A 24,812-nucleotide genomic window follows, 5' to 3' on the forward strand; every position below is an offset into this window, starting at 1 on the left:
TGTGTGTGTGTGTGTGTGTGTGTGTGTGTGTGTGTGTGTGTGTGTGTGTGTGTGTCTGAATGCCTTCTTGTTTCTTCTTACTGTCTTTCAGTTTGGGAGATTAAAAACTAGACACCGAATTCTAGCAAAGGCTTTGCAGGTTCTGCTTTAGCCAAATCATTGTGCATGTCGATAGGCTGAAACTTAGACTGAAGTGTTCTTCTAGAGGCCAGAATTTGTGCTTTCATGGTCCATAGACTTGTGTTGATATTGCACTGCCTGAGCGGGAATTCTGCTAGTATATTTAGGGAGGGAAGGTGTGGACACTACCATGTACCTACTCTGTGGACCCAGTTCTTGGCAGCCATCTTAAGGCCTGCGAGGCACCCTGTGGCTATTAAAAAACACATGACTTCTCTCCCCTTTGTACCTCTCAGTATATGAAATGTTTCTGCCAGTGTACATTTTAGCCTATGCACATTTCTTCGGCCGTTTGAGTATTGGATACTATGCTCAGCTCAGCCTGCATTCTGTGCTCGAAGGTCGCCAAGGTGCCTGTCTACAGCCTGTTTCCATTATGCAGAGTTTCCAGATAACCCCATGTCAGAGGAGTGTGCCTCACTTTCCCTGGCAGCCCCCAGCAGGGGTGGGGGTAATATAGGAGCGATAACGGCCCTTTGTTCTCAGTGTCTAAAATCCCCTCCTCTTACTCTGTGACCGTACACTTTTCAGAGGCTGTCACTGGCAGTTGGTCATTGTTGAGGAGCTGAGCAAGAATTGGGAGTTCAAATCTGAAACAGTTACTGAGCTCTGTGGCTGGGCCAGGCAGCCTGTCAAAGGAGCTGGAGACAAGAGGAGAGGAAAGAACTCTCTACAGAAGCTTGAAATCACCACCACACAGCTTCCATCATCTGTACCAGGAGAGACATATGCACAGTGAAAGACAGAACAGAGGGAAAGGGATTAATTCCAGGTCAAGGACAGGGAAGATTGGCAATAAGCCATCTTGTCAAGAAGCTTAATTAATATAAGATAGAGGGAAGTGACACTTATGTTTTTCTCTCATCACTTTTACCACATTAATATGTTTTGGTCAATCTTTGCATTCCACTACAGAAGTACCTGGTGAAAGGGATGGGATTTAAGGTTATAGGGATTAAATGTGTGTATAAGTAACAAACTCAGGATGAGGTTCTGTTCTTTTTGTACAAGTCATAGAAGCGGAGACAGATATGTCAGCATTAGGATTTATTTTATGCTTTCTCTGGTTACTATACTGATAGTAGACTATCTTTGAGTACTGCCGCAGTATAGCCCTAGACGCCATAAAAATGCATAGATAGATGGCTACGAGTTCACTTAAAAGGTCTTGGCCCTGCTTTCGATATGCAAACCCTGTCTATTTTAGTTTTAAATATATGCTTATATTTTTTTGAAACCAAAAGGAATATCACTTTTCAAGGTTAGAGTGATGCTTAAGGTTTATTGAAACAACAACAACAATGCCCAGAAATGGAGAAAAATAGCCCTAAAGTACTTTTTCACAGCAGCATTCTAACTCCATCATTTAGGTACGCTTTAAGTAATATTCTCTTCATTGTAAAATACAAATCCTTTGACTCTTAACCAGGGAACTGTTGAAGAAAGCCACCACTCTGGGGATGAACAGGGATTGAGAGCTTCCTATATAAGAGAGTCAGCCTGTTTTATGTAAGCAAATTTGTCTGGGGCAGGGAGGTTCTAATTATTTTAAGTGGTCAGAAATCAAGTAACCATACAATAGTTGTCCAAAACAGAAAGACACAAAGTCGTGTACCCAGTCACTAAAAAGTATATAAAGGAGAAAGGGAAAATAAGTATTAATTTTGATAGTATTTTGGCGCAAATGCGTAAGAGGACTTCCGTTTGTATCAGTTGTGTATGGGTAGAAATTAATTTGTAATTCTGGTCATCTGGTCGGCTCCGTACTTAACAGCATCTGTGACCTTTTCCATTGGAGAAAGAGGCTGTGTCCCCTCCTCGTGGAACAGCACCAGGACGGGTAGAGAATAATTATTGGAAGATTTAGGACACTCGGGGTTCCATGTAGAGCTTTGGCTTAGCTCGAGCCTTCCTAGAATAGAATATTTTAGCTTGACGGCCTAGGGTGGTAACATTCTCCAGGTTTTGAATAAAACTGAGAATTCACGCTCGGTTCCCAGTTTGGCCGGATGTGGCTCCCAGCGTTTGTGCTGTTCCCCCAGGGCGGTGCAGGGACCCTTGTAAACCAAGCCTGACTATTTCCATGGCACCCGGCTCTTCGAGGCTCTTCTGCTCACTTTTCTGTGGCTTGAAATTTTAGACTAGCTTCAAACATACCTCGTAATCAGCTCTCATTGCTTGTGTTTTCTGTTTCTCTAAAGGTAGGATGACAAAACAAATGTATTAAACAAAAAGTGGATAGAATAAAGGTGTCTACCTTCAGATTTAAAAATATTTGGGGTTAGTTATTCCTGCTGGCTTTAATATCAATGAATACATATTTTAATTTTCTTGTCTATTGTGAATCTCAGTTAATTGATAGAAAAGATGCTCTCCACTGGTTTTAGCAGAAGCCTTAATTATAAGTATGTCACACCCACAGGTACAATTTTAGCCATGGTTTTAAAGAATATGTTATAGCTGGCAAAATTTTGTCTGTCTTGTGGCCTGATTAAAAGAAACTTCTCTGAAATAAATTTAGATATCTTGCTTTAATTTTATGTAACAAATGGCTTAAGACTTGTTTGGAATAAAAATTGTTATGGTATAACTCTGCTAAAACAATGTGAAATAGTTTTGAAATGTTTAACTTGTAATTTTTAAGGAAATGATATAGGATCTTAGAAAAAGAAGCAATTAACTCTATCTCAGATAGTCTATTATAATAGTAGTTTCTGTCACTAGAATTTTAAGTATGCTCTCACTATAAGTTTAATTGTGTTTCCAGGTTTAGGGACAGGCTTGACCTCTGTCTTTTCAGTTCACTCTGAAAGGCTCCTCTGCAGGATTTTGATATGTTACCATTTGGTTTTGTCTATTGTAACATACGCCAATTCCCACAATATTTTGAGGAAAAAAAAAACCCTCTTTTGATTGATATAAAATTTAAAAACCACCTCCTTACTGCTTATGTTATTTTAATGTTTGATCCAACGGAACTTTTTGTTGTGTTTAGCAGGCTACTATTGTCTGAAAATTCTGAAGTAGACATAGCTCTTCTAGCACTCTCCCATGATTAAGATGCTCTTTGTCTGAGAGTCCTTTAACACCACAGATGAAAATTTCTAAAAAAAAAAAAAAAAAGAAAATTTCTAGGTCCCTGGGAGTACCATGTCTTTTGAAGTCTCTAGGAGAGAGAAGGAGCGCTATGGCGTCAGCAACACTTTCATCTGGGTCATGGTCACATGCAGTAACTCTTGATTGTGTACTGGCTTCTTGCTGAAATGCAATCAGATTAAAAATGGCTGATTCAGACCTGTGGTATCAAGGAAAAGTCAGGAGCCACTGTTTCCACAGGTGGAGAGAATATTTTTTAATTTCAAGTAATTATTTTTATTGTTGGCCTAATCTCTGAAAAATGCCTTATTCTCTTGGAGATGTGGCACCTGGATTTTCCTCTTTTTCTCCGGAATGCATAACTATGTTTGCTTCTAATTCCGTGAAATTCTTTTGAAAATCCATTTTATCTCATTCTAAAAGTAAATGTTGTTTTCAGTTATCGAACTTAGAAATTAACTCAATGGAAAGAAAATTTTTTAAGTTCAAAAATTGTGTTAAAAAAAAAAAGAAATCAGTTAAGCTCTGTAAAGGTTTACAAGACTCTGCTTTTACCAACAAACCATTTTGGAGTTCCCAGATGCCTCAGCACAACAGGAAAGCATCTGCCCCATGAAGGAAGCTTGTTCCTCAGTCTTGTCTGGGTCACTGATTACTTCTAGTGCAGGCATTGTGTCATTAGAACTTTGAGTAGTGTGAGTCAGCAGTGTGCGGGGTTGTCTAGGTTGCTTTTCTATACCAGCTTCAAATTATGTCCTTTATTATGATTGGAATTGAGCTTCAGATGTGTTCAGCAGAGGCTAAAGTTGTTATCAGACTTCTGTGTACAAGTAATGAGGAAGTGAGTTTGGAACCATCTTTTTGTTGGGAAATGGTTCTGAGGAGCTTCAGCTATGGATCCAGCACAGAGGAAACAGTTGGAGGCTTAAACAAAACCGAAGTAAAGGTTCATGCACCCGCCCCCTCCCACATTCCCTTTTCCATCTTTTCTTCATTCATAGTGCAGTTTCTCTGGTGTTCTCATTCTTAGTTTATAGGCTGAACCTTTTGAGAAAGTCTGGCACCTCTGATCCACTTTCTCTCACAGATCCTGTAATCTTGGCTGTATTCTTTGTTTTTCAGATTCAAGTCAATCTGAAAGTCCCAGCCAGCCAAGTGATGCTGACATTAAGGACCAGCCAGAAAATGGTAAGTTTAGCACCGGACTCTGGCTGCTGTTTCAGAGTCCACAGGGGCCAGCCGGCAAGGCTGCCCTATGAGAACTCACAGCAAGAACTGGGGATTCAAAGAGAAAACTCAAGGGGCATTCTCGTAGCCTCATTCCACACCCCAAACCCTCTCTCTGAGGGTCCTCATTAAGGCATTTAATTCTCTGGAAATGTGAGAGGAGGGCTGGATTCACCAGGGCATGTTCTTGGACAGTGTGAAAGAAGGATCATGGACATCTCATGTCATTTTATAATAGTTCTCTTCAAAGTGGGAAATGTGCAAAGATGTCCACTGAAGATCGTGCAAGGACAAGCAGTCTTCAGAGTAACATAGAGCTTAACCATTTGCAAACTGCTTTAAGAAAGCACCATATCTTTGAAGGAATTTTTCCCTTTAAACTGTATAAAATAAAATAATAAGTATTTGTTTACTTATCTAAAATAGGATAGTATTACTATTAATTAGCGAAATTAATTAAGGTAAGACACTTAACTCTTTCAGTGACTTTATACTAAATAAATAAAAGTGCTAGTAGTGGTTCAGGACTCCTGTACATTTTCCTTGCCCATATAATGCTATCATTCTTTATTTTTCATCTCCTGCTACATGTATGACAATTCCTCTCCTCTTCTCCCTCCTCCTCATCTTTTTCTGTTCTACTTTTTTCCCCCTGTTTTGAGCTCCAGTTCATTATCTGGAAGAGGGAGGTAAACTGAATTATTTGGACTACTCTGCTGAAGGGTATACCTTATCCCATTAGAAATTCTATCACTAATCATTCAGAACACTTTTTATTTTGTTAACCCTGCAAACTCCACTTACAATTCTCTACTGTGACCTTAAATGTATACTGACAATTCCTCTTCTCATCCTGGTATTTTGGTGAAATACTTTTTATTAAAGCTTTTTTCTTCTCAAGAGGCAGTTAACAAAGAAAGGGAGTGAACCCTGAAGATTAGTTTTTTAGTGCCAAACAGCTGCATATTATTTTTTGCTGGCACTCTAAGTAACAATATCTATAGACTTGTCTCTTTATTTTTGGCCTGGCTGAAGGTACCTTAAAAGTCCCATTTTTCATAAAATCTATCTGTACTAATCTTCCTGAAGTTGTGTCCAGAGGAATTTTATTTTTATCTTAAAAATTGATAAGCTATAGCGTTGGTCTAGCTCACATATTTAGGTCTGGATACCATGAATAGGTCTGCTATTCATCTGTCTTCATAAAATGGCTGGCAAGCTGTTCACATGCAAATATAAACCAAGGGGTTGGGAGATGGCTTGGCGCACCTCTCCAGAGCCGCCTGTGATGCCAATATTGTGCATTTCCGGTCCAAAAAGCATCTCACGACTCAGTCTGGTGTTTCAGCCAAAGGCATGATGATAGCGGCCAAGTTGACTTCTAACCGGACTGACTTGGTGCTAGGACTGACTTGGTACTACCTCAAGGATTCATGATTGTAACTTCAAAGAAAGGAAGTGTTTGTATCCAAGAGATAAAGTCACAAATTCCTACCTTTCAAGCCTCAGTCTAGTTAGTTATTTATTTATTTATTTATTTATTTATTTATTTATTTATTTTAAGAAGAAGAAGAAGAAGCTGTTGTGTCTTAGCCTCTATTGGAAAAGGTCAGCATATTCCTTTCCTCCATCTGCCCCTTGTCAGCCTCAGAGGACATTACTAGAAGAAAAATATCATTTTTTTTCTTTAAAGACAGAATCACAGAGAGAATAAATGAAGGCTTTAGGGCAAGTATTTACATGGGTAACCTATTCTCCGTGTTGCCTTAATTGATTGTGTCCCTTCTTCTAGCCTGTGAGCATAAAAATGGGTTTCTGAACGGTATCTAGATTTGTTTCGAAAACAGAACCTCTCATAGGTGTATCAGCTAAGCTCTGTGAAGTTTTGGAATCTTGCTGGGTGATGGCGTGACAAAATTTGTTCTTCAGATGAAGTGGGAACGCATTGTTCCTTTTTTTTTTTTTAATACGCACACACAAGGGAAAACAGTCTTTTCTCCTAGCTCTTGAGAAAGGTAATGGGAAGCAAATGGTATTTGCTGAGTAAACCTTGGAGAGTGAACAAATGGTCACACAGCGCTTCATCTACAGCCATCAGCAAGGCCACGCGGCTCTACCTAAAGTGAATGCAGCTGTCCTTACCTCTGCAGCCAGTCTGCTGCGTTTGTAGAATTTTGCTTTCTTTACTCATACTCCCTCAAGGCCCAACCATGAGAAAACACAAATCTTTGTCCAATTAGAGTAGTAGATGGAAAATTTTTAAGGAATTCTCTGGAGCTCAGAGATAAAATACTAACATTTCTGAAACTCAAAACTGATATAATCTAATGGTTAAAACTGCCTCTGGAGCCAGACAGACCTGTGTTCAAATTAAATAGTAGCTGGGTGAGTAAATGGGCATCTCCCCTAAACTTAATTTTCTTATACGCACACTACAAATGCTAAAAGGAACTTAGGAATATTGGAGTGAGTGTGGGTAGAAATGGTATAATGCTTCGCTCACAGGAAGAGGCCAAAGGTTCTTCTGGTAAGGCTTCCCATAAACACCAGACACTGTTCAAGGTTCCCAAGCTGGAGTCCTGGGCCAGAAGGGATGGTGTCAGAAACAAAGCCTTTCAACTTCTAGGGCCATCTTTGTAGATGGCCTCTAAGATGTCTGGCGATAAGTTCCTTCTTAAGTCCCACAGACCTGAGTATACATCTATATTAGCTCTACATCTGTATAGCTCTGTCCTCTTCTGTCCATCTCCCATGAGCCTAAGGACTAGTGAATAGCAGAAGTGATTCAGAATTTGCTGGCACCTCTGAGTGTGTGTGTTTCAGAAGAGAGGTATCCTACAAACAGGGCACTCTGCCTAGATTTCCTTAAAAACATTAGCTAAGTCTCTGTTGTTTGTTTGTTTCTTGTTTGTTTTTTTCTGGAGCATAATCCAACTAGAATCTGTAAAATGCTGTAATTGTGTTGGGAGTATAGCTCAATAGTAGATCACTTGCCTAGCTTGGGTGAGGCCCTATGTTCAAACCCCCCAGCCTAATAATGAAAAGAAAGCAAAAGAAGCAAATCAAAATTCAAAGAAAGAAAACAACATTGCCCTACCCAAAACAAACAAACCAATAGAAGTCTGCAAACTGATTAAGGTAGGATTTTTGACAGATTCATTTTAAATAGATCATGCTTAGCACCTAACTCTTCACCTTGAACACGGGCAAAGACACTGCTTAATAAATAAAATCAGTTGATAACAGTGTTGCCATTATATATATTACATATTTCCTCACTGCTGATTACCATAAAGGTTTTAGGGAGGAGAAGCTGAACATCTGATTTGTGTGTGGAAAAAGAGCCACAGGTAGAAATATCTAGATTTAACCAGTTGTTTCTGAAGCCAAAGCTAGAGTGAGTAGATCAAGCGTAGCTGCCGCAAAGCATGGGCGGTTAGCATCAGGTATGTTTGTTCAATGTAGGGAATCAGTTTAGACGAAGCTTCCAACTCTGATGCATCAAGTCCATCACTAATGAGGGCAAAGCCTGTGAGATATCACTTCTGCTTAAAAGGCCCCATTCAGTTGGGTCACAGAGAGTCAGGGTCAAGTCAGCACAGGCAGTCCTGAGACACATTCCCCACTGAGCCTAACAGTATCAGTGAAAACACCCAAATGTCAGAATGGGAGAGGCAGAATTACATTGCCAGAAAGAGAAGAGTCTGCTCGTCCCATTTACCACGTAGACAGCCAATAATTATCTTACCTTATTGGTATAAAACTTCTGTTATTCTTTGGGTAGAGTACAAGGAATCTTATGAAAGAAGTGGGAAATAGTGAGACCTGGAGAGGACAGGAGCTCCACAAGGAGAGCAACAGAACCAAAATATCTGGGCACAGGGGTCTTTTCTGACACTGATACTCCAACCCAGGACCATTTATGGAGATAACCTAGAACCCCTGCACAGATGTAGCCCGTGGCAGCTCAGTGTCCAGGTGGGTTCCAGAGTAATGGGGACAGGGACTGTCTCTGACATGAACTGATTGGCCTGCTCTTTGATCACCTCCCCCTGAGGGGGGAGCAGCCTTACCAGGCCACAGAGGAAGACAATGCAGCCACTCCTGATGAGACCTGATAGACTAGGATCAGAAAGAAGGAGAGAGGGACCTCCCCTATCAGTGGACTTGGGGAGGGGCATGGGTGGAGAAGGGGGAGGGAGGGTGGAATTACCAGGGGAGGAGAGAGGGAGCTACAGGGGGGATACAAAGTGAATAAACTGTAATTAATTAAAATTTAAAAAAAAAGTTTTGTTATTGACAATGAGAATCCATGTTACTATTGGGGTCACTTTCTTTGGGTTTAGTGGTGCCTGTTCCTGTGTAGCAGCTGTATGACATTGCCACATCGGCCCTCAGATGGCCCCTGTAATTAGAGGAAAGCCATTAACCATGACACTTGCCCCAGATTTTGAAATAATGCAACTCTACCTGCCAACTGGAATATTGAGGCTAGCTATTTTTTTTTTAGTTGTTTGCTTTTTGACTCCACTTTTATGTTGACTAATTTTATTTATTCCAGTCCCATCTTGAATTGTTAAAACTCAGTATCATTGTTAAATGTTACTAGACAAACAATCGACTGATCTTCACCATAATTATTAATATTTTACTAGATAATCATGCCACTCATTTCCATGCATATTTTGAATATTTTAATATTTTCCAAACAACTAGTAAGGATACTGACTTCCTAATTTAAGATTCATATGTAGGATACACTTTGTAAGTTGGGGGTGAGATTAAAAAAAAAAACCCTATAAATTTCTATTTCTCTTTTGGATAAACAGTTTTTTTTTTTAAGATCTAGTAAATGTTCTTTTAAAAAGTCTACTTAATCTTTTCTTTTTCCTACTTCTGCAAATATAATAGAAGTATTGTCATATTAAATCCCATGTTAATAACATTGAAAAAAAAAACCAGAAAAGTCAGTTATTTCAAACTGAATAAATTGTGACTGCTGGGCGGACTTCTTACAGTAGAGGTTATTTTTGAAGAATGGTCTTTTTGGGGGTCATTTCAAGAACTGCGACGGCAATGCACCCTTACAGCTTGCATTTCACTGAGAAAGCAGGAGTGGTCTGGCCCCATTGACTTGTAAAGACAGCCCATCGATATTTTATAATTTGCATGACTTTCTTTTACAATTACCTAGCAACAGTTATTCTCTGCAGCGTTCTTCAGAGAGCCCTGGAGGGACAGACACAGTAGAGTGACCACCAAAGCAGCAGAAATAACAGTAATGATCAATATTCTAAAATATGTAAAGGCCCCAACTCAGGGAGACATTACAGCCTAAATGCCTGCTGGTTTTCAGCTCTATGTGATTAAGTTCCGACTGATGAGTTTTCAGCGATGCGAAGGAGCCAGCCTCTCTTCTTTACGAGACCAGGGAACTAAGCCATGGCTTGGTCTGAAATGAGAGTTTGAAACGTGATGACTCTTCATTCCTGTATCGCTGGAGTGTGTGTGACCCACCATCGTCTGCTTAGAGAGTTCTCTAGATTTCAGAGTCTTGACTTGGGAAAGATGGGTGAGGCAATAGACTGGCTGAGTTTACACAGACTCTAGTGTGGAAAGTGGAGGAAGGAGTAAGTCTAAAGCAGTGGCTCTGCATGCTGTGAGTGGTTTATTGTGTACACACTGGCAAGCTGGCTGTGGAGCTCTGCTGGATAATAGCAAAAAACAGGGAATGTTTTAGACTCCATTCCTTGATTTTCGGATTCTGAAATGGGCTAGCAAGTGATCCATTTTACAAATCTCCGCACCCCCAACTCTAACTTCTTGCACAATTACAATTATTTAATTAACAAAGGGAAAAAGAAAAAAGGGGGTTTTCTTTTTGTTTCTCCAGTTCATTTGTTCTGTGTCTCATGAGAGACCCAGGAGTGCCCTTTTAGTGGAATATTCAAAATAGAAAAGTGTCTATAATTTGTAGGGAGTTGTGCAAATATAGCCGCAGATCTGGATTGTACCATTTGAACCAAAGAGAGGACATTATCACCAAGTCCGTGCAGTGGAAGATTCACATGCTGCTTGGCTTCAGCTCCATCTGCTCTTGCTGTTCTCCCTGTGATCCTGGTCTAGAGCTAGCACAACAGGAGCCTTTGATGGAGAGGCCTTTAAAAGAACTGCTTCTGATGGCCTCTTTCCCACACTTCCCCATTAATCAAAGGGCAACATGGTAAAGTATCAGGGGGCCTAGTTGGATTCAGGAATAGTATATGAGCCTTTCCTGCTACAAGCAGATCGTTTCTCATTTGTCATATGAATGAGAATTTTCTCATTTTTAAGTATGCACGTTATTTTTGGAAGGAATAATCCAGCTACGGATAGCATTAATAAATAAAATGTAATGTAAGTAATGCATTTGGAGATTTGGGGTCACTAATCCAGACTGATTAGTTGTCTTCCAGAAAAAAAAAATCATGGGGCCACAAGCATTTTGGCACCTTTTCTCATTCCATCTTCCTCATTCTTTTTCTCTTCTTCTTCTTTGGGTTTTACTCAGCTCCTGCAACTCCTTTTCCCCCTGCATCAGTTTCTCGTTAAGGAACCCTATGGGGATGGCTTCAGCGAGGTGGGTGGAGGAGCAGCATTTCCTGCAAAGTACTCTGCTCCTTCTTAGCCACTAATTTCCATTCTTGGTTGACATTAGCCCAGAGGGAGGGAGCCAAGGAGTCTCATATGCCTCATCCACAGACATCATATGGCAAATAATCAAAAAGAGAAGTATGAAGAACACCATAGCAAGTCTGAGCTGGAGAGGAATAGCCCTCCAAAAGTCTTTCCACACAGGAGGCAGTGTAAGTATTAGATTGCTTAGATTGCTGTAAGTATTTTATAACCAGAGAGCATGCAAGTACTTGTCTGCTCAGAAATGAGCAAGGAGAAGTTTTTGAATGGGTTATGTTAGTAAGGAGAAGCTGTCACTGAAAGCCAGACAGAATCATCTGTGAAAGAAGTCATCAGCCAAGCGACTTGAAGGCTTGCCACTCTTCAGTTCTCAGAAGCCATTCAAGGGAGAGCCTTCACGGTGCACCCAGACCATGGACTTAGGAGTGCTGAGCCAACATAGACATGGTGCAGATATTTTGTTCTGGAGAGCTTGACAGCCTAGAAAGGGAGCAAAAGGCAAGATGCATTCACTCCCACATCAGATATTTGTCATGTGCATTTCGAGAGTCAGGCATGATTTTTAGCACTATACAAATCAAAACAAAGTCCAGCCCTTTATAATGCTTACCTTCTTGGTCAAGAAGACTGACAATTGACTCATAAGCATGAAGTCTGACAAGTAACATTAAATGCTATGAAGAGGGGTGAGGTCACGTGAATATGTGTTACTACTGCACAAAGGTTCACAGGGAGGGCCCATGTGATCTGTTGTCATTTGGACTGAAGCCCAAAGATTACATAGTAAAATTGCCTATGATGTGGCACTTCTGTTGTAGTAGAACAGAACAGTAAGAAAGCTAGCTCTGGGGTGTGCAGTGCATGGGGTATGTTTGTATGCAGAGTATTCGTTTTTTAAGCCAAGTTCTTTATCTGGCCACTAGTTCTAATGCTTCACACACCCTGTAGAGGGTTCAGAGGTAGCCATCAGAGTGATGTGTGGGAGGTTTGATTAGTCCGTGATGATTTCACTGATCACCAGGGGTCAAACCACTGGAATTTTAACCCACTAAAAATGAAACCTGAGGATACAACTTCCAAGTTCTCATGACTTTTGGGTTGTTGCCCAGTAGTTGTTTTGGAACAATGATCCAGTTGTCAGGTGCTCTCAATAGGTGCAGTAAAGATAGTTGAAAGTCACTCAACCTATGAAAGTAAGCATAGAAGTTTAATCAGTGGGGTATCAATTGAATATCCCATTGGGCCCATATGTGAGTCACTGCTGAAAGAAAAGGCAAAGAAAGAGTGTGGGTTTTTTTTTTCATAACATCTTACTATTGGCAGGCTATTTGACTCTTGAAAGATGATGAATATAGAAAAACTGTCAAATACTAGAGCACTGGAATATTTTACTTTCAGAGGTAGAATTTTAAAAAAAAGGCATTTCAGGTAAGCTGGAAGGCAGGGGATCCCATTCTTCCAATAGGGAAAGCTAAATCTGAGGGTTGGGTTTAGAGTGTTAGCTCTCAGGATTACTTTGCTTAGATTAAAAAATAAGCTTATCTGAAGATGTTAGATTAACAAAAGTTGACTCTTTTCATATTAAAAATGATTAATGGTCGCAGATTTAAGAGAAGCAGTGTTAGGCAATAGGATTAAATTCTTTTAGGATTTAGGGGTAAATAATGCAAAAATAATCAATTTTGTTTTTATGATCATAGCTCACATTCTTTGAGGGTTTTTTGTATAGCAGGGTGTTCATTCCAGTTCTCTAGGAATATCAGGTCCTGATGGAATTCGGTGTGAAGGCCATGGTGGAGGGGAACTGAGTACCCTCAGACTGCAATGCAACACCAGAAGCCTGGAGTAGGTAATGGTGCCCTAAGTCCAGGGATTTAAGAGGATGAGTCCCAGATAGCAGGGACTTCTAAGAGAATTTTGTAAAGAAAAGTGATAGTCCTGGAGCCAAAGTCACCTGTTGAACTGTTGTGTCCCTGGCCCTGGAATGGGCCTGCCTCAGTGTCTGCTCCCTCAGACATTGGCTGGGAACAGCCTGGAGGAAGCACAGCCTCCCTATGTGCTAAGAGCTGCAGCTTGGGTATAAAGCAGTGATGATATGGTCTTTGTAGCAATGCTCTGATTGGTTTGTTTCAGACAAAGTTCTAAGAGTTCTGCATGTATGGGCATATTTTATTCTGTTCTATTTCTAGGAGTGGGTGCTGTTAGTGTGTTCATTTTACAGATGAGGACACAAAGGATTTAAGTTATTTGCCCACAGTCAAGTATTCAAAAGTCATTCCAACTGCAGCTGCAGTCCAAATGCCTAGCCATTATATGGTGGAAAGAATGGATCTCAAATTTGGCTTCATAATGTATTGATTGGTAGTACAGGGCAAATAATTTAAACTCTTAAGTATTTTATTTTCTATGTCAGAATTTCCCCCAAGAAATACATTTTGTTGCTGTTTTTTGTTCTAACAGTGTTAGTGCCTTTTGCTTCCTGTTTGTTTCTTGGGATGAATAGCCATCTCTCATCTCATCATTTTCCTGGTTATCTACCTCAGTATTCAGGCAGCCACAGGCTTTATAACATACTTAAGCTGATAGGTTAGTTTCCGTAGTATCGCATGTGTGAATGTTTGTATAGATGTGTATGTGTCGACAGTGCCAGTACTTGCAACGACTCCCAAGAGCTAGTCGGTGAAGTGGAGTCCTATTGCCACCTTTTTACCTCGTGGACATGAGGCATCTCTTAGTGGGCATCTTGGCAAAGACTATTTTATGGAAAATGTATTTTACTGGAACATTCTTCAGTTTTTAGGAGAAAGTAAAAAATTATGAATATAAGTTTTACAAGTAGATATTTTAAAATAGTGAACTAACTTTTCATTTGATTTTCATGCCAGAGGTGGAGAGTATCAAATGGGATTTGTTTTAAATATTTATACCAGGTGCTGTTATGTTTGTTGAATGGCAAAAAACAATTACAGTAGCCAGTAAATTTGAAAGTGCTTCAACTGCAAAATGTGGAAGAGCGTAGTTTTATTGAAAACATAAAATGTTTATTTCCAGTCCCCATTTTTTTTTGGGTAGTGCAATAAGAATTTTCACCTTACCTCTTTAATTTCAGATTTGTGAATTATTTAAAAGAATTGGTTAATTCTCGACTTCCAGTGAGCACAACAACGTTCCTGGCAGTTCCCACATTCACAGATCATGAGGGTTATCTTCTTTTAAAATTGCAAATGTTGCCTAAACTTAACGCTTTTCAATTGAATGACTTCTTATAGCTTTGAACCCTAAGTAAGAGCCTCACAACAGAAAGAGGGTTTGATATATCGCCCGTTCTAAAGTAGCTGCTCAGAGAAGCATGTGTGCCCATTCAGTTGCAGGATTTACAGAATGGCATTGTGGGATTTATTCTAGAAAACCTTCGTTTGACCAATAGTTAACAACTGGTGACCCTTGAAGTAAAGCAAAGGGGGAAATGATCAAAGAGACGATGTGAGTGGCATAGAAAACAGCATTTTGCTTGTGATTCTATCCTTGTGAACTCAGTGGGTCTCTATTCAGAAGTAATAGCTGGGATTTACTCAAAAAAAGTACAGGCAAGATGACTCTTCAAGTAAGAGAGATGGTAAATGAAGTGTTTTCCGAAATAGTCCATGAGAGAAATTAACACAAGATGGCCCTGATCATGAGAGATGACCAATTCCTAGCAGCCGTTAGCAGGTGCCAGGAAAAGCCAGGGAAGACAGGATATGTGCAGACTGCCCACCCTCTGTACTGTCTGTAACTCATCCTTTCCAAATACGTGTTGGGTTCAGTTCTATCCAAGCAGACTTGAAGGAGGACCATGTGCAAGCCAGGGAGCACTTCTCTGTGTAAAGGACCCAAACATTTAACTTTAAAGTAAAAGCAAAGCTTGGAACCTGAGTGTCTGCAGCTACGTTGGATGTCCAGGTTCAGAACTCAGCTCTCACTCCATCTGGGATGTCTGTGCACACCACCAGGACCAGCAAGAATATTGAGTACAGTCAGGCAATGCTGGGCAGGAGACGCTATAAATAGTCTCAGTATGCTGTTGAATTTTTCCATAGCAGGTCTAGAGTAGGCATGGAGGTAAGGGAGCACGTTTGTGGTCAGGAGCCAGCGAGAGGCCAGGTTTTGCTGCTATGTCTTTCCTGGGTGAGCTTTGGGACTAAGATGGTGGATAGTAGGGTACTGGGGAAGCTTGTGAAAGGCTTATACTTAGCAATAATAATATCAAAATAGACAATTCATCCTCCTTTCAGTTGATTTAGTCATATCTGCTTATTAATCTGTGTGCTAATCTGGTGCCAGGCAGTGGGGATGTAGGCAGAAACAAAACTCAGACCCAATCAAGAACACATGTAAGCTCATCAAATACATATGTGAGCAAAACAGAAAGAACTTCAGGCAGATACTTACATAAAATGCAGTTGTGCTCTCCTGGGGGGTGTTTGGATAGTATTCTGCATGAATGCTGAAGGCTGGTACACGTGTTTGAGGTTATACAGGAGGCAGAGATGGTGAAACACAAGTTTGCACAGAACAGGTGAGATCTTTGTTGTCAGTTCCGAAATGTGCACGCTCACTGGAGGGTGCTTTGGGCTTTGTTACCCATTCGGATTAACTCTAAATCTGCCTGCCATACAGTAAGGAAATCTGAAGTCTGCCTAGACGTCTGTATCTTTCTGGAAGTCTTCAAAGCAAACATTCTCTTCTGGCTCTCAGTTGCTACTCGTGCTAAGACAGTTCACCCTATAAATCTCTCCTGTCATATGATTCTCCCTTTCATGCTTTGAATCGTACACGTTGGAGCCCTCTTTGTACCATGTACCCATGGAAATGACGTATGGAAATGACTTTGGTGATTCTAGGGAGGAAGAGGTTGGTGAGGAAGCACTTAGGTTATGCCTCAGGAGACATAAACAACTTCATATGGATTATAAACAATGCTGTTCCTGAAAGCACCAGCCTCTGCCGTGTGTCCTATTGGCTCTCCTCTCCCTTCCTGTTTTCTCTGAGCCTCTCCTGCTTCCTGTTCTGTTACAAATGCAGAGGAGTTCCAGCCCTGTGCTTTGCTGAATTTTTCAGTTAATATTCTTGGCAATCTCCCTTTTTAATTATGGCTGAAAGGCACCATCAAGGCATTTTCCGAGTTGGTGAATCTGGCACCCTTGATAAGATAATAAGCAAGACTTCCATCCTCTGGATGTGGAAGAGGAAACACTCAAGCAAACACTTAAGCAAAAAGAGCACGCAGATGAGAAGCTCTGGGTGTGATGCATGCAGCACAGACATAGAAGTTTCTAGTGCCTAGAAACCTGCCTGTTTCCCTGGAATGAGGCATGCTGTCAGCCAGAGAGCATCTATAAATGAGAGACAGAGATGAAATTAAAATGTGACTTCTTTGGCATCCACCTTTCGAACCTAGGCCTTCCCCACTTTACTCTAATTTAATTTAGTAGATGTTGGAAGGAAACTAATACAGTTAAAAAGAACTCCATGTAATCTCACTAGCATTCTTAAAACATCATGCTCAAGGTTTTCTGGTCAAGGATATTTGCATTTATAGGCCAGCTAGAGACAAAATTTTCTTCATGTGAAAAGTCCTTGCTTTGAGAATGACATTTCCAAGCTGTCAAAAAATCTAATGTCCTCAAAGCTCAAATCAAATGAACTTTTACTCTGTAAATATTGAAAAGAAGGGTGCAAGCTTCACAGTGAGTTCACTAGCCTTCTGTGCTGGGCTCAGAAAAAAGTATTTATTGAGTCAGTTATAATAAAAATCTAAGCTGGAGAGATGTGATGAGAAAGTACTAAAAGCAGTCAAATCCCCCGTTTTCCGCTAGCCACCACCTCTTTGGCATTGCTTGCGGGTGGGGTTTCCTCTGGAGTGAAGCTCATTACATGCATCTTTGTGACTTGACTGTGCTCATCTCCAATTTCTTGCTGTTTATGGGGAACCATAAAAATCTTCACACTAAATCTTCACATATCGCATTTACTCATCCAGCCAATATTTATTTATTAAACATCTGCTGTCTTCTAGATACCATTCCAGGCCTTAGTCACAGGACTGTGGAAGCTGAGAGTGGATATGCTTCCAATGGCATGGATCAACAGAAGAACGGAGACCCTTCATGGGGTTCAGCATTATTTGGCATTCTTTCTGCCACACAATTTCTCTGCTTTTCTTAGACTTACCAGCTTCTTCAGAAAGAATGAGTGGACATCAGAAAGTTACTTGAAATCATTCTTTTCCAAAGATTTTACTTGAAAATAACTCGTTTAGAGATTTGAATCAGTGTTTCAATTTTAACATTGTGTTTGTTCACTGATTGTTGGAGTAACTGCATGGGGAGACATTTGTGGGTTAGAAACCCGGTGAAGGCAAGGACTTTGTCTCTTTCTTTTTTCTCCATTTTCTCCTGAGTTTAGTACTAGCTACCACACAGTATTGGCTCAATAAATAAACCTCTACTTGAAACACAGAACTAAGCAAGGTCTCCATGTCCTTATAGCGTGGTGCAGGAGAAGTTCCTAAAGTTGTCTACTGTTAGTGAGTTCGCTGATGATGGCCAGGCAGGGTGTGTCTGCCTGGGAACTGGTCATTCTGGAGGCAAAAGATACATTTGAGGCCACTCTGCATCTTAACTACATACTGAGACCCCGTCAAACAAACAAACAGAAACAATGAAGACTGAAAGCATACGGATGACGTGCACATTCAGTGGGCTTCCGTCGAGAGCATGTGGTTCCCAGCCCATCTCCTCTGTGCAACCCTGTATCTAGCACTTAGACAGCTGGCAGAATAGCATATGTTTTTTGTTTGTGGCACGGACATGTCTGAAGCCCTGTAGCTTTGTTGGCTGCCAGTCAAGGAGGAAAGAGTTGCCTTGGCCTGGCCTGGGAAGACTTCAGCGTCTTATTTAAAAGTCCTCATCATCCCCACACTCCTTGTCGGTTCACCACCAGTTGCTTCCCTCAGAACCACGCCCTGACAGAGAACACTGTGTGAGAGGCAGAGCTGGGTAGCGCTAGTCCAAGTATAAGCGAAGAAATTGTCAGGTGGCAAAGACGACTGAGCCAGATGGATCCTCGTTCTCAGAGTGTGAGAAAAGCGTAAGGAGATGCCTTCAACAGTAGGCAGCACTGGGCCATAGTTAAACAACTGAAGAGGCAGACCACATCCATCTCATAACATTTCAACATACCTGTGGGAGCGGTGTCTCTCTGTTACTCTTTTGTGTGTGTGTGTGTGTGTGTGTGTGTGTGTGTGTGTGTGTGTGTGTGACATTTGGAGGACATGGGTAGTTTGAAGACATGGTGAGTCTGCTGATTACCTATTGGAGGAGAACGTGTGTGAATGGAGTTACATCATCTGCCAATGTGAGCTTTGCCAGAGATGTGGTGGGAGAGACTGGGAAGTCCAGGCTGTGAAATGTCTTGGGAACATGTACATCTGATCTTTGCACCTTCCTCCAGCTGAGCTGGGGAAAGGCCCTGGACCTCTCTGTGCCTCAGTGTTGACACTTGAAAAAAAAATGTTACTGATAGTTTCTACTCTTCATTGCTCTTAAGGATTTGGTAAGAATACAATATATATAAAATATCTGACAATGAATAAAAGCAATCAAGCCACATATAAATCTATCTACTAAAATAATTTCTAGAAACCAGGAGTTCTTTCATTTCTATGTCTCCTCCAGAAACAAGTTAGGAGTTCTTTTTTCAACACAACAATACTAGTTTTTAGGTTGAGCACGGAGTTAAAGAGTCTCACATGGGAAGCGAGTGCTCCTCACTCATAGAGAATGCATTGTACCGTTTGGCACATTGTCCTCTCCAGGCCTACACAGTCCTGAGGAAACAAAAAAGCATTCTACCAGATGTTAGGATCCTAAAAACACAGTCTCCTCTAGCAAGTCTTACCTGCATTTGGTGATATTAAAAGCAGCCATCAGTATCTACCTTCCCCATGTGCGAGACTAGAGCCTACCAAGCATAGAATTTATATCTCCGACAAGTTACTTTTCAAATTTGAAAAGAATGTTTGAGTAGTAATTCCCACGTCTGTCCATAACCCTGCTTTCTATTTCATTACAGTTTATGCCTATCACATACTTATGCCTTCATCGCATTTCCTGCTTTGGGATATGCCTTCAGGAAAGCAGTGCTTATTGTTAAAAAGGAAAAAAAAAAACACAAAAAACGTCCCAGTGGTGGCTCATTCCTGTAATCCTAGCAGAGCCCCCAGGAGGCTGAACTAGGACTACTGCACATTTGAAGGCATTCTGGTCTTCATAGTGAGTTACATGCTAGCTTGGGCTACATAGTGAAACCCTGTCTCAAGACAATAGTAACAATAATTAGCAAATTTTGTAGAAAATATGTATATTGGGAGGGCTTTAACAGGTTTTTCTTTTCATACACTTCGCTGATTCTGCTGAGTTCTTTCACCTCTCCTTCTCAGACATGTCTTCAAATGTGTTCTCACAAAGGCTCGCAAGAGTGCGTATGTCAAACCTTTCACAGGACAGTGTTCTTGCTCTGTGTTATCCTCTGTGGACACTCCCCAGTCTTCTTATACAATGACGCAAGTTGGTGGAAAAGCCTTCCTTGGTTAAATGGTTCATTTATTTCACTGGTCTGACGAAAGCTATGCGAACCACAATGAATCACAACAATTATCAATTTAATTCTTTTTTTTACCCCATATTCATTTAAAAGGTTTGCTCTATAAATATAGAGGCCATAGATAAAAGGTTTCTCTAAAAAAAAAAAAATCACTCTCTTTTCAAGATGTTTTCATTAGTTGGTATTCATTTAAGTGGGTTCTACTCTGCATACCATTAAAGATATGTGTAAATGTTATTGGTTTCTTCCCTGTCTCCCACTTTTATATTTCCTCTATAAGAGGCAATGCCATTAACCTTAGCAGTGCTGAGTGTGATTGTCTTTCGATCAGCCCCATCATTGCAAACCACTGATCCATAGCTTACATTACTTAAACCACTGGTTCCTAAACAGAAAAATAGCTCCATTACCTACATGGAATGGAGATGGGCTGACTGGAAAATCCTTTCAGAAAGAAGACTGATCACAGTGCTCGCTAGCTCCTTTGGGAACAGCCCTCTCTTGGATATCAATGTTGCAGTAGTGGTAGCACCTGGGTTTCTTCTTTTAACTCTCCATAAAACTTTTATTAAGACACATACATAGGTGCCACTGAGCTGTCTTGAACATAGATGTAGTCTTTAAGAGCCATACTTTTCCTATAGGCAGCGGACAGGTATATACCTAATAATAATGCAGGGAAAATACTCTTAATTCACAGACAAGATACTCTGAAGATGTAGAGGATAGAATGCTTCAATTCAGATTTCAGAGACAGAGAATAAAAAGTGAGATTTCAGTGACCTAGAAGGTGGAGAAGAAAAGAGAAAGAAATAGGTTTCACATCAATAAAATAGCACCACTGAGGGAAATTCTTGGTCTGGAAGTTCATGTTGAGCTTGAAAATCAGCAGCATAGCCTGTGCCAAAGAGAACAAGGCCATGCTAAGGAAGGCCTGGTGTCCACAGGTCAGGGCTCACACTTTTGTCTTGTCTCTGAGTGTCTGCTTGCAACACAACCATTTTTACGGGTGCGTGGGCTTGCAGCCATCCTTGCCTCCGTTTTAGCCTCATCTTGTCATTCAGTCAGAACATTGGTCTTAAGGGCCTTGGATCGGGAATCTGAAAACTGACCTTCATGCCTGGGTCAGCCATGCTAGTTATGACACAGGAGAAATTAACTTCTGCTTTATAATCCTTAGTGACTCTTCCATAATTGTAGATATTAATTAATTAATTATACCTATCACATAGCTGCCAAGCATTTTAAATTCAATAACAAAAAAAGTGCAGTTCCTAGCATATATCTAGTGCTAAAAAAAAAAACAGAGAGGGAACATCAAGGGCTTTGGAGATGGCTCAGTCATTAAAGGGCTTATCACATAAGCATGGGGAACTCAGTCTGGATCTCAAGAGCCCTCCTAAAAGCCAGGTTCCATGCTGTACATCTGCATGCCAGCGGCTTACTGATCAGCTGGCCTAACCAAGTTAGGGAGCTCCAGGTACAGTGAGGGAATGCGCCTCTGAAAATAAGGCAGACGGCCATGTATATGAGCCTGTGTGCGCTCAAATACCACACACACACACACACAGGAATGAAGACAACAGTGGGCTGCAGCAGGGAGTTTGCCTACTTTATTTTTTTCCCCTACATCTGCTACCCTTCTCCACCCCAATGCCTGCCAACTCTCCAACACTGAATAGGTAAGAAAGAAAGTTAGAGGGGAAAGGGAAAGGGGGTGTAGATCTCTTTAGACTACTCCTGCTGATCAGGGGAGTTGGGTTCCTTGGGGCAAGTCCGATATCAGTCATCAGAATCCCAGCAACCAACAATCTGTCAACCAGCCATCCAACGATATCAAAAGCAGCAGTAGCAACTAGCAGCAGTTGCTAAAGCAGCAAAAGCAGTAGCAAAAGCAGCAGGGTGAGCCACTCTCCGGGCTCTTGCATTTATACCCTCTCAAGAGTCCCCATAATTCCAAGCGTAAAATCTGGGGCTGGCAAAAATCACGCCCCTCCTAGATCCCGAGACAAATCATAGTTAGCAGCTGTGGACAATCTGAAGCAGCCACATACCCCATACCTGGAATTAAAACAAAACCGTATTTACATCACATAACTGGGTATTTTTTTTTTTTTAAGAAACCAAAATTCTCACTACAGTGGACATATTTTGATACCTCAGCACCATCTGAAATAAATTTCTCTCATTTAATTGTTGACATAATTCTTTCTGCCATCCCTTGGCGACATGAGTTAATCCCCAGAGCCCACAAAGTGGAAGGAGAGAACTAGCTCCCCAAAGTTGTCCTCTGACCTCCACGGGTGCATCGTACCACGCAACTCATGTGCTCTCCCTAGCGCATGCATAAATAAATGTAATGATAAAGTAACATTATTATCATTATGCCATCCAATTGTTAGAGGGACACAGCACTCCTGCGCTGGCTGTCTGGCACTTGCTGGCAGGCATACAGTAAATCTGAAGCAGCCTGCAGGGGATGGTCCTTTCTGAGTCGGTGTAGCTGAGGAAGCTCTTCTCAGTCTCCGATGCTGTAAAAACTAGACTCTAACCTCGAGCCACCGCTCTGACTACGTCTGCTCCTGATCTTTGTGTTCATTCATACTTTTACCTTCCTTCCCCATTTTCTGAACTTACTTTTGAAGTCTGCGAGGACTCATGTGTCTGAAAACTTAGTCTGTCTTCAGACATGAGATGAGCATGTTAACTGATGTTCACCAAACAACAACAGAAAAGGGTCACTACCGCTTTAAGTTTTTTTTTTTTCTTAAATTAATCTCAGTGCCTCAAAAAAAAAAAAAAAAAAAAAAAGCTTTCACCCAAGGTCCAACCTTTCAGAAAAGCATTTTTGTTCATGGGAAATCTTAATGGGGAAAACTGTAGATAATGAATTTAAGGAAAATATCTGGCAGCACAGGCTTATGCAAGTTTGAAGTGCCCTGGTGAAATCTCATACAGTCCAAATGGAAAATTACTCAGCCTGTTTCCTCAAGATAGACTTGTTTGTACAGCGACTAGAAGTTTAGATGGCAGAATTGTAGATACACATACTGTTCTTAGGAGCTGTGTTTTTAACCTCCTCTTTGTTTGGAAAACAAGCTAGTTAACGTCTTCATTTGTACCTCCTAGATTATCAGTGGATGGCACAGCTCTATTGAATTCATAAAGGCGAGAGCCTGCTCTAAGAATCTCTCACCCCTTAGGCTTTAACTCCTGGCTCATAGGAAAAGTGGTCTTAAAGGAGATAGATGCTGAGCCCCACACTCTTAAGATCAAAGCTTTGAAACATCCTAGGATTCCCCTGTACCTCCTGCCTGTGCACGGAGTGCTGGCCAGGGTCTCTGGGGCTGCAAATGCCTCTGGTCCAGGGATACAGAGTCCTACCAAGAAGCAAATGAACTAAGAATAGCAGTTTGTAAACCAAAGTGAGGCTAAGGACACAGCTCAGTGCAAGAGCTTCTACTTAAATCTTTTTGGTCTTTGGTCCAATCTCTAGAAACACACACACACACACACACACACACACACAACCTTAATTTGTACAGTTGTGAACCCACTTACAAGTGAGATACAATTCATCTTTATGACCACGTTTTATATACTGTGGACAGTAGCAATAATAGATGGCATTTGTATTATACTTTCGGGTTTCCCATAACGCACCTTAAAGAAGTTCTTCTGAGTATAACAAGTTGGTGTTCAAACTTATTTGTAAAAATCTGTTATTTTAAAATTTTCACATCAATCCTAAAACTTTAAGAATATGGTCATTTACAAATTAGGTTCCAAGAATTCTAAATACTCATTGATTAATCAAGATAATAGAAAGTACCACTAAACATGACCATTTCTGAATGTAAACCATCGGAGAGTCGTTGAATTCATTAAAACAATTTTGTATAAAGAATAATCCAGTGATTTCTCATTAAGACATACTACTAAAATTATGCTTTTTCTACTCAGTAACCTTACATGTACACACAAGACAGAACACATACAAAATGTGTACATATATGTATGTATGCATGCACACTATACGTGTTCTAAATATGTATATATGCTTTAATCTCCACTTATGCAAAGATTGGAGGCTCACAAAAATATGTACAGTAAAATGCAAACAAACAAGTGAAAAGTGAGAATTGACAAATTAAGTAGAAAGGTAAAATCAGAGGAAAACTGAACAAAAAACTTTGCCATGTAGTATATGATTAATTATATTAAGCTATAAGCTTGGTTCTGAATTCCCTGGCAGCCAAAGGGAAAAGGGAAACATGCATGATTAATTATGTACTTCTATTACCCGTGAGAAAATAAACACCAGTACACCAGAGACGGAAGCTTTCATTGGCACTCTGTTCCAATATGAATTTTCATGGGACTCTGGCACGGGCACAGTGAGGACTATAGGAGCAGCCTGTGTTTCTAAAGTAGATGCTGGGATTGGGTGAGGGCACTTCTCTTAGGGCCCGAAAACCGGGCACCAGTGAAAGCACCTCAGTATCCGTCATCCTGGGTGAGCCATGAAAGTATCAGGAAATTCACAAAACCTAGCAAACACCTTGTGGGAATCATAGTCTTCAAAGATTCTAAATATTTCTGGTAACTAAATATTTCTTACACCTGCTTTTTTAAGAAGTGCTGCTTGCCTAGGTACTGAACCCATGCTGGCCTCCTCTGCCTGACATCACTGCTCTGTAAGGACTCAACCGCTCTTAAACGGGTGTGACAGGCATCATCCTGTGCCTACCTACAGCCTATTACAGAATCCCCTGTGATGTCTTCCTAGTTGCTTGAGGATGCCTGGAGCAGAGGGTGAATCCTACTGTTTACAGGGAGATGAGATTTTTTAAAAAGCAGAGCCTTTTAATAGAGAGGAAAAAAAATGCTGTTTAATCCTTCACCCCAAAACAGGTGGTATCAGAGTTTCATCTGTAGGCAGATTTGGTTGGTTGGTTGGTTGGTTGGTTGGTTGGTTGGTTGGTTGG

General features: G+C 40.8%; 1 protein-coding gene across 1 annotated transcript in view; it reads left to right on the forward strand.

Annotated features, from left to right (window-relative positions):
* The window catches only part of Nfia (nuclear factor I A), a 427,701-nt gene that overhangs the window by 357,358 nt on the left and 45,531 nt on the right, over positions 1–24,812 (forward strand). The window contains exon 3 of the mRNA XM_055628727.1: positions 4,399–4,464. Coding sequence (XP_055484702.1) covers positions 4,399–4,464 — 66 coding nt within the window. The remainder of the gene's footprint in view (positions 1–4,398; positions 4,465–24,812) is intronic.

Source organism: Psammomys obesus, unplaced genomic scaffold (assembly GCF_907164565.1).
Source record: "Psammomys obesus unplaced genomic scaffold, mPsaObe1.curated_primary_1811, whole genome shotgun sequence".
NCBI lineage: Eukaryota > Metazoa > Chordata > Mammalia > Rodentia > Muridae > Psammomys > Psammomys obesus.